Source organism: Lycium barbarum, chromosome 8 (assembly GCF_019175385.1).
Source record: "Lycium barbarum isolate Lr01 chromosome 8, ASM1917538v2, whole genome shotgun sequence".
Classification (NCBI taxonomy): domain Eukaryota; kingdom Viridiplantae; phylum Streptophyta; class Magnoliopsida; order Solanales; family Solanaceae; genus Lycium; species Lycium barbarum.
Window position 1 is genome coordinate 111,432,105 of NC_083344.1, and position 11,284 is coordinate 111,443,388.

Genomic DNA, 11,284 nt, shown 5'->3' on the forward strand with positions numbered 1-11,284 from the left:
TTATCATCTCAAATCTTAGTTTACTAGTCTTAAGCACGCATATAATTTATAAAACAAGGCTCCGTTTCTTTTGGGAAGACCCTTCCACAAGTAAACGTCCCCGCATGACTTTCCCAATCAGAGTCTGTAGCTGAGCTCCGGACATTACCACAACGGTTATAATGGACCCGAGCCCAACGAAAGAAAAGAACGTACTAAAGATTGCGTTACGTTAATACCCTGAAGATTTGAATAGAGGGAGGTACCTTAATATAACTTGTATAAGTGATAGAAACTAACAAACCAAAAAGGCAAACAACGAGAGGACTGTAGGCACTATTGACACACTGCAGGCTACATTCTCCTGAAAAATCATAATTTTCACCTATTTCGTTTGTTGCCTAATAAATAACATATCTTTAGCATGTATTAAATGTTAACGAAATACCCATGTCTCCCTCAGTCGTCCAAATTTCACCTTTTCATTGTTCACTTAAGAACCTTTCTTTCATTAACGAAAATCCCTGATGGCCAGTGGTATACAGTTCAAAACTCATGAATAACAACCCCGTCTCTCTACCCTAATCCCCTTACCTAACCAGCTTGTTTCTGCGTAAGATTTGACCAGTAACATGCACCTAACCCACACATCAAGTATCGATGTTACCACAAGACCAAAGCCCTTGTCCGATTAGGAACATACCTAGGACGCATTCTACAATAATGCACAGGTACCAATTTCAGTGCTTTTGGTTGTACAAAAAGAAATTCCAGTCAATCCTCTTTTCAAGTGGGTCAATGAATACTAGTGAAAATTCCACAAAAGTCCAAACATAAACCAATAACTGCACCAGACTCAACAAAGAAGCATTTCACAACAGTCTCATTGTTATAAAGTTCATAGGCTATGGAAAACCAGCAACAGGACAAGAAAGACGATATTAAAGTACTTTGCACATGATCTCCAGCCTCATAGACCATTTTATTCCCAAACACAGTTCTCCTGCAATGCCACAAGACAATATAAGTACAAGTTTGATGCACGTGAATACAGTATAACAGAAAGTTGCCTTCTTAACCAATGCAATGTTCGTTCTCGCCAAATATTTTGAAACTAAGTAGGAAAAGAGCCACATCCAATTCTAACATGATAATGAAATCCACAAAGGTCCAAATATAAACCAGCATGACAATGAACTTGAAGATATAAATGGACAAAAGTTAAATTACCAAGGTCGCATGCATCGACAGCTTATCAAATCTCTCTTTTCAGTGACTACCTTGCATTTCATGCCACCCAGAAACAAAACTAATAAATAAAGAAGAGTTTGACTTCGATAGTTTCTTTTGTTTCATGGATAAATTGTAGCTTCCTTAGTGGAGTGATTAAATAATTGGTGCAGTACATCATCGATTAAACATTAGAATTCAGTTTGTGAGACGACTATCAAAGGGGTTCAGGCTTTACATATTTTGGTTAATGGAGCAAGGCAGCCAGGACTTGAAAGTCAATACACACTGACTATCAGCTCATTGCCTTTACAAAGGACTCATCGTCAGTTAAGTGGATTCACAAGTTCGAAAATGAAGCAATGCCTATGGAAAATTTCAATACCAAATGAAGCTTGTAGTACTTGGAAGAAATTCTGAAATTGATGAAGCAGCTTGGAAACAGACAGGAAATGGGAAAGAAATAGAGCTTAATAAACCCATGGTCCAGAAAATCATGGGGAAGTACCTAACATGAACTAAACCACATAAACATCTTGTTCTTAAGTTTAGAATAAGGTACGCTACAGAATGGTTCAAAAATGGAACTACCCGGATCCCCTCCAGATTCTATGTTCTTTTTTTTCTACAAAATGGGAAATTTGTCAATAGTTAGATTTTGCCTGAACTGCAAGATCTACAACCTTTATACCATCTTGAGAATACAAGGTGATAGCTTGTCCTAAAGATAGTGAAAGAATTTATGATACAAGTGTCATTGCGCGAAATCATAGACAATGATAGGATTCCATAAGAAGTCATACTAATAGTTTGTTTGGTCAAGCTTTTGGGAAGTCAAAAATACTTATTTTTCCCAAAGAGTCCTTGTTTTAGTTTTAGAAAGTTGAGTGTTTGACCAAGCTTTTAGGAAAAAATAAGAGCTATTGAGTAGTAGCAGAAGTTGTTTTTGAGAAGCTAAGTAGCTTTTCCTAAAGGCACTTTTGGAAGTTGGAACCTTGCCAAGCACAAATTACTGCTCTAATATTGGCCAAAGTGTTTTTCAATTGATTAGGCAAATACAAACTGTTACTTTCCAAAACTACTTTTTCGAAAAGCACTTCTGACAAAAAGTACTCTTCAAACTAAGCAGATTTTAGAAGCTCGGTCAAACGGGCTATAACTACAATGTTTTTTCAGAAAGACGGAATTTACCGGAACTGAACTTACAAGAGTTGAGTAAGACACTTGTGTCAATAATTACATCTGACTATTCTTACTTTGGTTAAAACTCCTCGTTTATTAACTGACTGATCACCAACATATGAGATCCATTCTCCAAATTTTACTGATTCATTTTCAGAACGACTCACCACTGAACGTTTCTGATCCAAATTCTGTTGGGAAAAAACAAGCACTACAAGGTAGCAGCAGAAGAATACCCAAGTCTAAACTTCCCCAATCTATTTGAACTTAGAGAAGACAGACAATGTTTGGGCAGCAAGTATATCGACAAAAAATAAGTATGGTAAGGCAAAAATAAATCAAACAAACGAGACACCAAGATTTCCATGGAAAAAGGAGAGAAATCACCCCAAAACGGGACCTCAGTCCCACAAAGCTCCACCAAATAAATCAACAGGAGTTACAAAGTTTCTCTAAATAGGCCACAAATCAAATGCCAAACTAAGAGCAACAACGAAACAAGATTGCACCAAAACTACAGAAGAAAAAGGAGAGAAATCACCCCATAGACGAGCTACTGTTCACGCCTCCAAAACTGAGCAACAGACCACAAAATTCGATCTCCACCGTTGAAATCCAATAAACGAAAATGTTGAGAACCCCCATCTCAAATTTGAGCACGATCCAACAATTAACGAGTCGGGAAACGCAGTTTGAAGCGGACTGTCTGAGCAGAAATTTTCTGAAGCAAAAGAACACAATTTCCTTTCTCAAAGCTTCACAAACGGTTGCTCTCTTTTTTTTCCTCTCTTGTCCTTTCTAAGCCCTAAAATAGGTCATATTTATATGCCTTGACATTAGTGGGCTATAAGGCAAAAGTGGGCTAGGTCCAAAAGGCACCTTTTAATACACATAGAAAAGGGAAGCTACAAGCTTTGATACTACTTCGTTGGGGAAAACAAGCACTATAATGAGGAAAACAAGCACTATAATGTGCACGACAAGGTAGCAGCGGAAGAATACCCAAGTCTAAACTTCCCCAATCTATTTGAACCAAAAGAAGACATACAAAATCAAGCACAAATGATGTTTGGGCAGCAAGTATGTCAACCAAAAATAAATATGGCAAGGCAAAAAATCAAACACACCAGACACCAAGAATTATGTGAAAAAGCTCTTCAATGTGAAAGAGTAAAAACCACGGGACTGTGGCCCATGCAAGTGCCTTTCCCTTCCTATGTGGATTAAAAGGAGCCTTTTGGACCTAGCCCACTTTTGCCCTATAGTCCCACTAATGTCAAGGCATATAAATATGACCTATTTTAAGTTTGAAAAAGAATAAGAGAAAAATAAGAGGGCAGCTGTTTCTGAAGTTTTGAGAGAGGAAATTGTGTTCTTTTGCTCTAGAAATTTTCTGCTCAGGCAGTCCGCTTCAAACTGCGTTTTCGACTTGTTAACCGTTGGATCGTGCTCATATCTGAACTGGTGGTTCTCAACAATTGGTTCATGGTTTTCAACCGGGGAGATCAGATTTTGTGGCATGTAGCTACAATTTTGGAGGCGTGAACAGTAGCTCATCTTTGGGGTGATTTCTCTCCTTTTCTCTTCTCTAGTTTTGATGCAATCTTGTTTCATTGTTATATATTGTTGGCACTTGATTTCTCTCCTTTTTCTTCACTAGTTTTGGTGCAAACTTGTTTCATTGTTGCTCGTTGTTGGCACTTGATTTGTGGCCAATTTAAAGAACTTTTGTAACTTCCGTTAATCGATTCAATGGAGCTTAGTAGACCGGAGGTCTCATAGTTTTTACACTTCCCATTGAGGAGGACTTCAACACTTCCCATTGAGGAGGTTTTACGTGTAAATCTTGATGTCTCGTGTGTTTGATTTATGTTTCCCTTGCCATATGTATTTTTTGGTGAAATACTTACTGCCCAAACATCGTTTGTGCTTGAGTTTGTTTGTCTTCTCTCGATTCAAATAGATTGGGGAAGTTTAGAATTTGGTATTCCTCCTACCTTGTCATTCACATTGTAGTGCTTGTTTTTCCCCAACAAATTCCTGGGATCTTCCCCACACCCCCCCCCCCCCCCCCCCTCCAAAAAAAACAAAAAAAACACCCCCACAAATAAATCTCCAAAAAAAGTACCACATGTCCACATCTCTAATTAGCACTTGCATCTGATATATACCCATATATAACCCCAAAACAAACTAGGGCATTGTAAGCGCCATATCCATTCCCTATCGTCAATATTACAACAACATACCGAGTGAAAGGCACAAAGTAGGTCTGGGGAGAGTAGAGTGTACCCAGACCATCCCTACCAACGAATATATGTTTACTTAACATAACTGGGATTATTACCGCTTCAAAAAACTCGCAATATATAGTCCCATCCAGACTATCCTTGCTAATGAATGTTAAGTCCATTATGGAGTTATATATCTCAGTTTTCAATGGCCAACAAATCAATGGCCAAGTCCTTCCACCATTACGATATAACTCCTCCAAGCTTCCATTTTTCGAATAAATTTTCTAAAACTAAGATCCATAGCATATTGTAGATGTAAAGCAAGATTTTGGACTTGAAATAGAAAAAAAAAAGTGAATTTTCAAACATTGGCTAATTTGGGAATTTTTTCAAAAGAGGTGATTTTAAATTTCCTACATTAACTTATTGATTATAGTTGATACTACTTCATAACATGTTTTAGGTTTTTTTTAAATTGCTCGTCTTTTGGATCATCTGTCTATGGCTTCTTTAGCCTCCGTTTGAGAAGCAATAAACAATTACTCCCTCCGTCTCAACTTATATGAAGGTATTTAACTGGGCACAAAATTTAAGAATGAAAAACGACTTTTGAAATTGACCTGGCATGTCCTAGCATTTATTTTGGTGGACAGTAGGGAAAGAAAGAAATCAGAGACGTTTTGAGGGCAAATAAAAACAAAGTGACCTACAGAAGTTTAAAATGAATTGTTTAGTTCTATACTACTTTTGGTGTAAACAGGAAGTTTTAGGTCAAACTGAAGATATTTTTGATATTTAAGATTACTTGTAAGGAAGAATGTAGATAGGAGATTCAAGCTGTAAGGTGTAACATTTTGAAAGGGGGACTATATTATTTAGATGTAGTATACCCGTGGATGAAGGGGAGCCTTGGCGTAACTGGCAAAGTTGCTGCCATGTGACCAGGAGGTCACGGGTTCGAGCCGTGGAAACAGCCTCTTGCAGAAATGAAATGTAAGGCTGCGTACAATAGACCCTAGTGGTCCGGCCCTTCCCCGGACCCCGCGCATAGCGGGAGCTTAGTGCACCGGGCTGCCCTTTTTTTTTTTTTATACCTGTGGATATATAGTTAACTGTTACCATTCTAAAGAAAGAAAAAAAGACTTTGAAAGTATGGTCGAAAATAAGTCTTAAATATTTGTGTGACTGTAAATCATCTCATTAAGGGTAAATTGGAAAGTTTGAAATTAAATTATTACTAAATGTAGAAAGGTGTCATAGTGTTGGGACTGACTAAAAATGAAAGAGTATCACATAAATTGGGACGGTGGGAGTAGTTACTTTACGAAATTCAAAATTATCTCTTTTGAAGAAGTGACTATTTTTTCAATTTTCAAGCCCAAAATCTTGTTCAACACCTTCAATATGATATGCATCTTTGTTGTTTTAGTGAAATTGGTTCGAAAATGAGAGCTTGGACGAGCTTTATCACCGGTTCTAATGGAGATGTTTTAATGAAGGAGCGTAAATTAGAAATTGCAATATATAGTTCCATTATGGCTCTAGCGTTCGTTAGCAAGGTCCGGATGGAGCTATATATTGCAGTTTTTAACTGCGAAAACCCCAGTTATGTTTGGTCCAGTTTTGACGTCCCATTTTCGTGATTTAATTAGTTTTCCATATCATTTGAGTTCCAAACTCTAGGAGATAACCTAGAATCTAAACTGTTTTTCAATGAACATCACTGAATATGCAAAGGACAGTATCACCCACATAGTGCTAGTGAGAAATAGGCATCTCATCCATCCAAATCCACCACCCAGTAAATCTCCTTCGTCATTCATGAGAGGCCTGATCAAAACATTCATTGCTTTGGTTAAAGCAAATGGAGAGGGCATTAACCATCGAGATTCTTTAAACCAGCTTTGGGGCATCCATTAATCATAACAAAGTAGAAAGACAAAGTACTGGTACAAAAACCCATCATTGCTGAACACCAAATAATAGACTTGAGCAGAAAATCTCTTTACAGTTGATATATCTAATGGAGTACGGGTGAATCAGAAATCACATGGGAATGAAAGATCTCTCATGATTAACCTACGCAATATTTCTCCTCATACCATGGACACTATTGCTTCTCAAACTGTGGCTAAAGAAGCACCAATCTTTAAGTTGGTAACTGTTAAACCAAATAAAAATAAAGTGAAGCTTCTTTTAGTACTACATTACTGAGCCCAAAATTGAATGACTAGATGCAAGCTATACTTGCTCGGATGCCAGCCACACTAACCTTGAAAAACTGCTCTTATACTCCATTAATTTTGAATGTCACCGCCTATTCCAACTAAACATAATTTCCTAAAAGTTTTTTAGTTGATAATAGCAACAGCGAGAATAGTTCTTCATTCGAGTAATGACCTCATCTAATTGAGAATCTCTAGTGAGATAAAAAGCAAAGCTTTCACTCACTTTATAGACAATTCTAATTGCCATTTTCCACCGTACGGGTGATTAATTTATTTTCGAAATATATGGTTTCCACCTGCCAGTAAAGCATAACTTAATTTTCCAATCTTGTCTATCGGGAACAGCCTCTCTACCTCCCAAGATAGGGGTAAGGTCTGCGTACACACTACCCTCCCCGACCCCACTTATGGGATAACACTGGGTATGTTGTTTTTTTTTAAACTGGTACTGTTGTTGGGTATGTTGTTGTTGTAAAATCTCTTATACTAATGAATACATAAGTTAGCCAGACCATCCGCAATGAGAATGCATCAGAATGTGAAAGCATGTCTCAACCATTGTTTATGTATTTATTTATAGATAAAACGTTGGCTTATTTTACCATGATTTCTAACCCTGGTGATCATGGGTACCGCTCTTACGAAAGTTCCTTATTTACGTTATGATTAATAAGTCATCAAATTATTAGCAATCAGTTGCTTGATACCCCAAGACACTTTTAAGACCTCCACGACTGTCAACCACTTTACCATTGATACAAACTGGCCCTTAGCAACAGCTGGATCAAAAGAGCTCATTTAGCCAAAGATAAAGCACAATTTAAGGAAAGATTTGGAAGGTTGGAGGAAAGACAGGTCTATCTAAAAGCATACAAGGGTGTGACCTAGTGATCAATGAACTGAGACGACAAGCACAAGAGATCAAGGTTCAAATCCTACACAAGGCAAAAACCGCTAGGTGATTGATTATTTTCCCATCTCTTTATGCCTTGGAGGCAGAGTTCAGTTGACTCTCCAAAAATGTTGTCGGACCCGTGTCAGGTCCTCCTAAAAAGCACTAATTTTGAAGAATCCAACACACAACCGTCGACATTTTTGAAAATTCCGAGCAACATAGGCTAGCACATATGATGGGCTAGCAGATAACGGGTGGAACAATAGAGATGCACCTCGAGCTAATAGGGACAACACGTTATAAAAGGTCTATTTAAGAAAATGACACGGGTCAGAATGAAAAAGAATAATTAAAGGTCATCTTTCAACTCTTAGATTGGCGTATCTATCTTATTAATCACTTATGATGTACTCATAAGCAAGCTCAATCACAAAATTCCATCATCAAAGATCACCCTTTGTCAAAATCTAATCCAAACTAAACAAATTAGACAACCAATTAACAGAACAGAAAAGTAACCCTAATTTATCTATCATCAAAACAAAACAATAAGGTGAAAAAGGCAGCTAAATTAAAGTACCATATAATGAGTTAACATCGCCTAAGATGAAGAAGATGAAGGAGAAGCAAGCATCTCCATCATTTTCTTGTCTCGCCTTTCCATTGCCACATCCCACATGTCATTTCCAATATGCTTCGGCTGCAAAACATTAACCACCCAAAAAAATGAAAAATACGAATTGGGTCCAGGAGCGGCTCAAGCGCATTAGTGGCCTAAAGCCAAAATTGAAGGGAGGCCACCTTAAACTTCAAAAAAAAAAAATGTAAAGTCTATTTTTCTAGCTCTTTGAGATGCAAAATTGTTAATAATAACTTTTTTATAATTGATTTCTTCTAATAATTCGTTTTCAATTGATAACATAGTCAAAATCCATTTAATCTTTCTTGAGACATAGTACTCCAGATGTATCAAACTTCTATTAATTCTTTCCTTTTATATGAAAATTTTACATTTCCTGCAACTAGTACTCAATATTACTTACTCCCTCCGTCCTCTGTCCCAGTTTATGTGATACACTTTCCTCTTTATTCTGTCTCGAAAAAATAATACATTTCTATATCTAAAAATAATTTAACTTAAAACTCTCTCTTTTATAATTTAATGAAATGATTTACAGCAACACAAATATCAATGTCTTGTTTTAGACCCAAAAGTCTTTCTTTCTTAAACTTGGTGCCTAGTCAAACTATATGGGACGGAGGGTGTATTAACATATTCTAGCTAAAACAAATGAGGCCCCTCAAATTTGGGGGACTAAACCATAGGATGAACAATGGAAACAAACATGGTTTCATACAAAACCATATATTAATGAACCACGGGAAACCACCGTCCAAACAGGGGGTAAGGCTCTTGCCTGATTGTAGAATTGATAGAGAGGGAAAAAAGAACAAATCTTGGATCAAAAATAGACATAGAGCGTAATTTTCCCAAGAAAAGGGTCAAATGTTAGGATCTGTGTAAAAAAGGGTTATTATTATTATTATTACTTACACGGCCATGAGCAGCTTTGTGGATGAAATACTGAGCGTTACCCATAACGCAAAGGAAACCAGCTATGATTCCTAGTGGAAGTACTGCTTCTAACCACCGTACATTCATTTTCCTTTCGTTTCTTCTCTCTTGTTTCTTGCTCTCGATGGATTTGTTCTACTCACGGTCCCCAAGATGGATCCCTTTTTCTTCTCTATGAGCTCTCACGGGTTAGATTGGGTGCAGGCCCATTTTGTATCTACTTGATAGGCCTGGCCTGCTTCTCTCTTTACAGCCTGTTTGACTAAGCTTCTAAAATTAATTTATTTTTAAAATTATCTTTCAAAAAAATAGTTTTAACGAAAAGTAATTTATATTTAGCAAATTAATTTAAAAATACTTTTGAGCAACAATTAATTTTTGGTCAAACTTTTAAAGAGAGTTTCTTAGTATATTTTTCTCAAAAGTATTTTTGGACAAAAACTATTTTTTTAACTTCTAAAAAATAGCTTCTGGTACTCCTCAAAAACACTTATTTTCTCGCAAAAACTTAGTCAAACACCTCACTTTTATAAAACAAGCACTTATTGAAATAAATTAACACTTTTGAAGAAAAATAAGCTCGACCAAATAGGCTATTAATCAGAAATAATATCTCCAATAGCCAATTTTCACCTTATCATATAAGGCATAAGCTATATTCAGTGTTTTCAAATTATTTAACTAATAGTCACTATTGACAAACTTCAGGCAAAAGCTTGCTTGATGCTCCTCTTCTTCTTCTCCGTCTCCTTTTCTCTCTGATTTCTCTCTCTCTACAAGAAGAAAGAAGCAAACCCCGATGCCAGAAAAATTATATACTACAAGGGGTACTGAAATGGAGCAATTTCTACAAAGCCTGTGATGTGGAGTCGGCATTGTGCAATTCAAAGTATCTTGTGTTATCACACACGATATAGGGATCTTATTATTAAAACCTTTTATGTAGTGACAACGATGTGTTGTAATTCATTATATCATATAAGTTTGAAACCGAGATAGTACAAAAAGACTAAAATAATTCCCAGGATCTAGCGTTACAAGTCATGAGCTTTTACAAATAATCAAGTACAAATATCTCAATAAAACATATTGTCTGAACAATGAGAACAGCAAAGAAATAAAAAGGTAGACTTCAAGGTGTTGCGAACGGGATCAACCAACTGACCGTGATAGTCACAACTAGCTGATCAACAATCTTTCCCTAGCTCGATTGGTACAAGGTCTCTAATCAGCACAAAAAATGCAAAAAGTGTAGTATGAGTATCCCAATACATATCTAATAAGTATCATCAACCGCCTCCAACAAGGTAGTGGCGAAGGTTAGCCATGAAATACTTACTTAAGTCACATATACAGTCAATAATCTGTACATAGTAAAGCACAAAATATCGTGCAAAGAATATACGAGGATACAACATGTCAATCCATGCAACAAGTACATCATATTAGGATATGCAACAGATATGACAAATTAAGATATGCAACAAACACAAGTTATAAATCATGGGATATGAAAAAGACTCGGGATTTACTCAACTCTAGTGCTCCCGCAGCAATAATACTGCTAGTATATAGCTTAAGAGACCTGAGTTATGCAGTAACTCATGGGGGACGAATTCATATCCACACGCTTCACGATCAACTCATGTGTTATATTATAACTCACCTGAACAACTCATATCTCATAACCACATCTCTGTGTGAAATGAGGTATGTAATTATAAAGCTTACAAGCAATGCAGGACTAACAACTAAACATGTAAACAACACATATTTTAAACTCATAGTGTTAAACTAGCATGAAACATGATGCCTATAATATTATCCTAACATGATGAAATGCTCAAAATAGTCATGAAATAGGAAAGCGCATAAGGCATGTCTCACAACAACCTATACTCTATATAGCAAATACAATTCTAGTATTTATATATATATGTTCTCATCACCTCACATATAC

General features: G+C 36.5%; 1 protein-coding gene across 1 annotated transcript; it reads right to left on the reverse strand.

Annotated features, from left to right (window-relative positions):
• Nucleotides 1-813: 813 nt before the first annotated feature.
• Nucleotides 814-9,502, reverse strand: LOC132606712 (NADH dehydrogenase [ubiquinone] 1 alpha subcomplex subunit 1). The gene is made up of 3 exons (XM_060320325.1): nucleotides 9,304-9,502; nucleotides 8,329-8,448; nucleotides 814-982 (listed from the first exon to the last, which is right to left on the reverse strand). Exons 1-2 carry the CDS (start codon nucleotides 9,409-9,411, stop codon nucleotides 8,350-8,352), a joined length of 207 nt encoding a protein of 68 aa, XP_060176308.1. The 5' UTR covers nucleotides 9,412-9,502; the 3' UTR covers nucleotides 814-982; nucleotides 8,329-8,349.
• Between the last annotated feature and the right edge of the window lie 1,782 nt (nucleotides 9,503-11,284).

Bases quoted from the DNA above. Each gene is read 5' to 3' on its own strand.
- LOC132606712 (XM_060320325.1), bottom strand. From the start codon at position 9,411: ATGAATGTACGGTGGTTAGAAGCAGTACTTCCACTAGGAATCATAGCT. The intron at 8,449-9,303 runs GTAAGTAATAAT...AATGTTTTGCAG, and splicing joins ACAAAGCTGCTCATGGCCGT to CCGAAGCATATTGGAAATGA.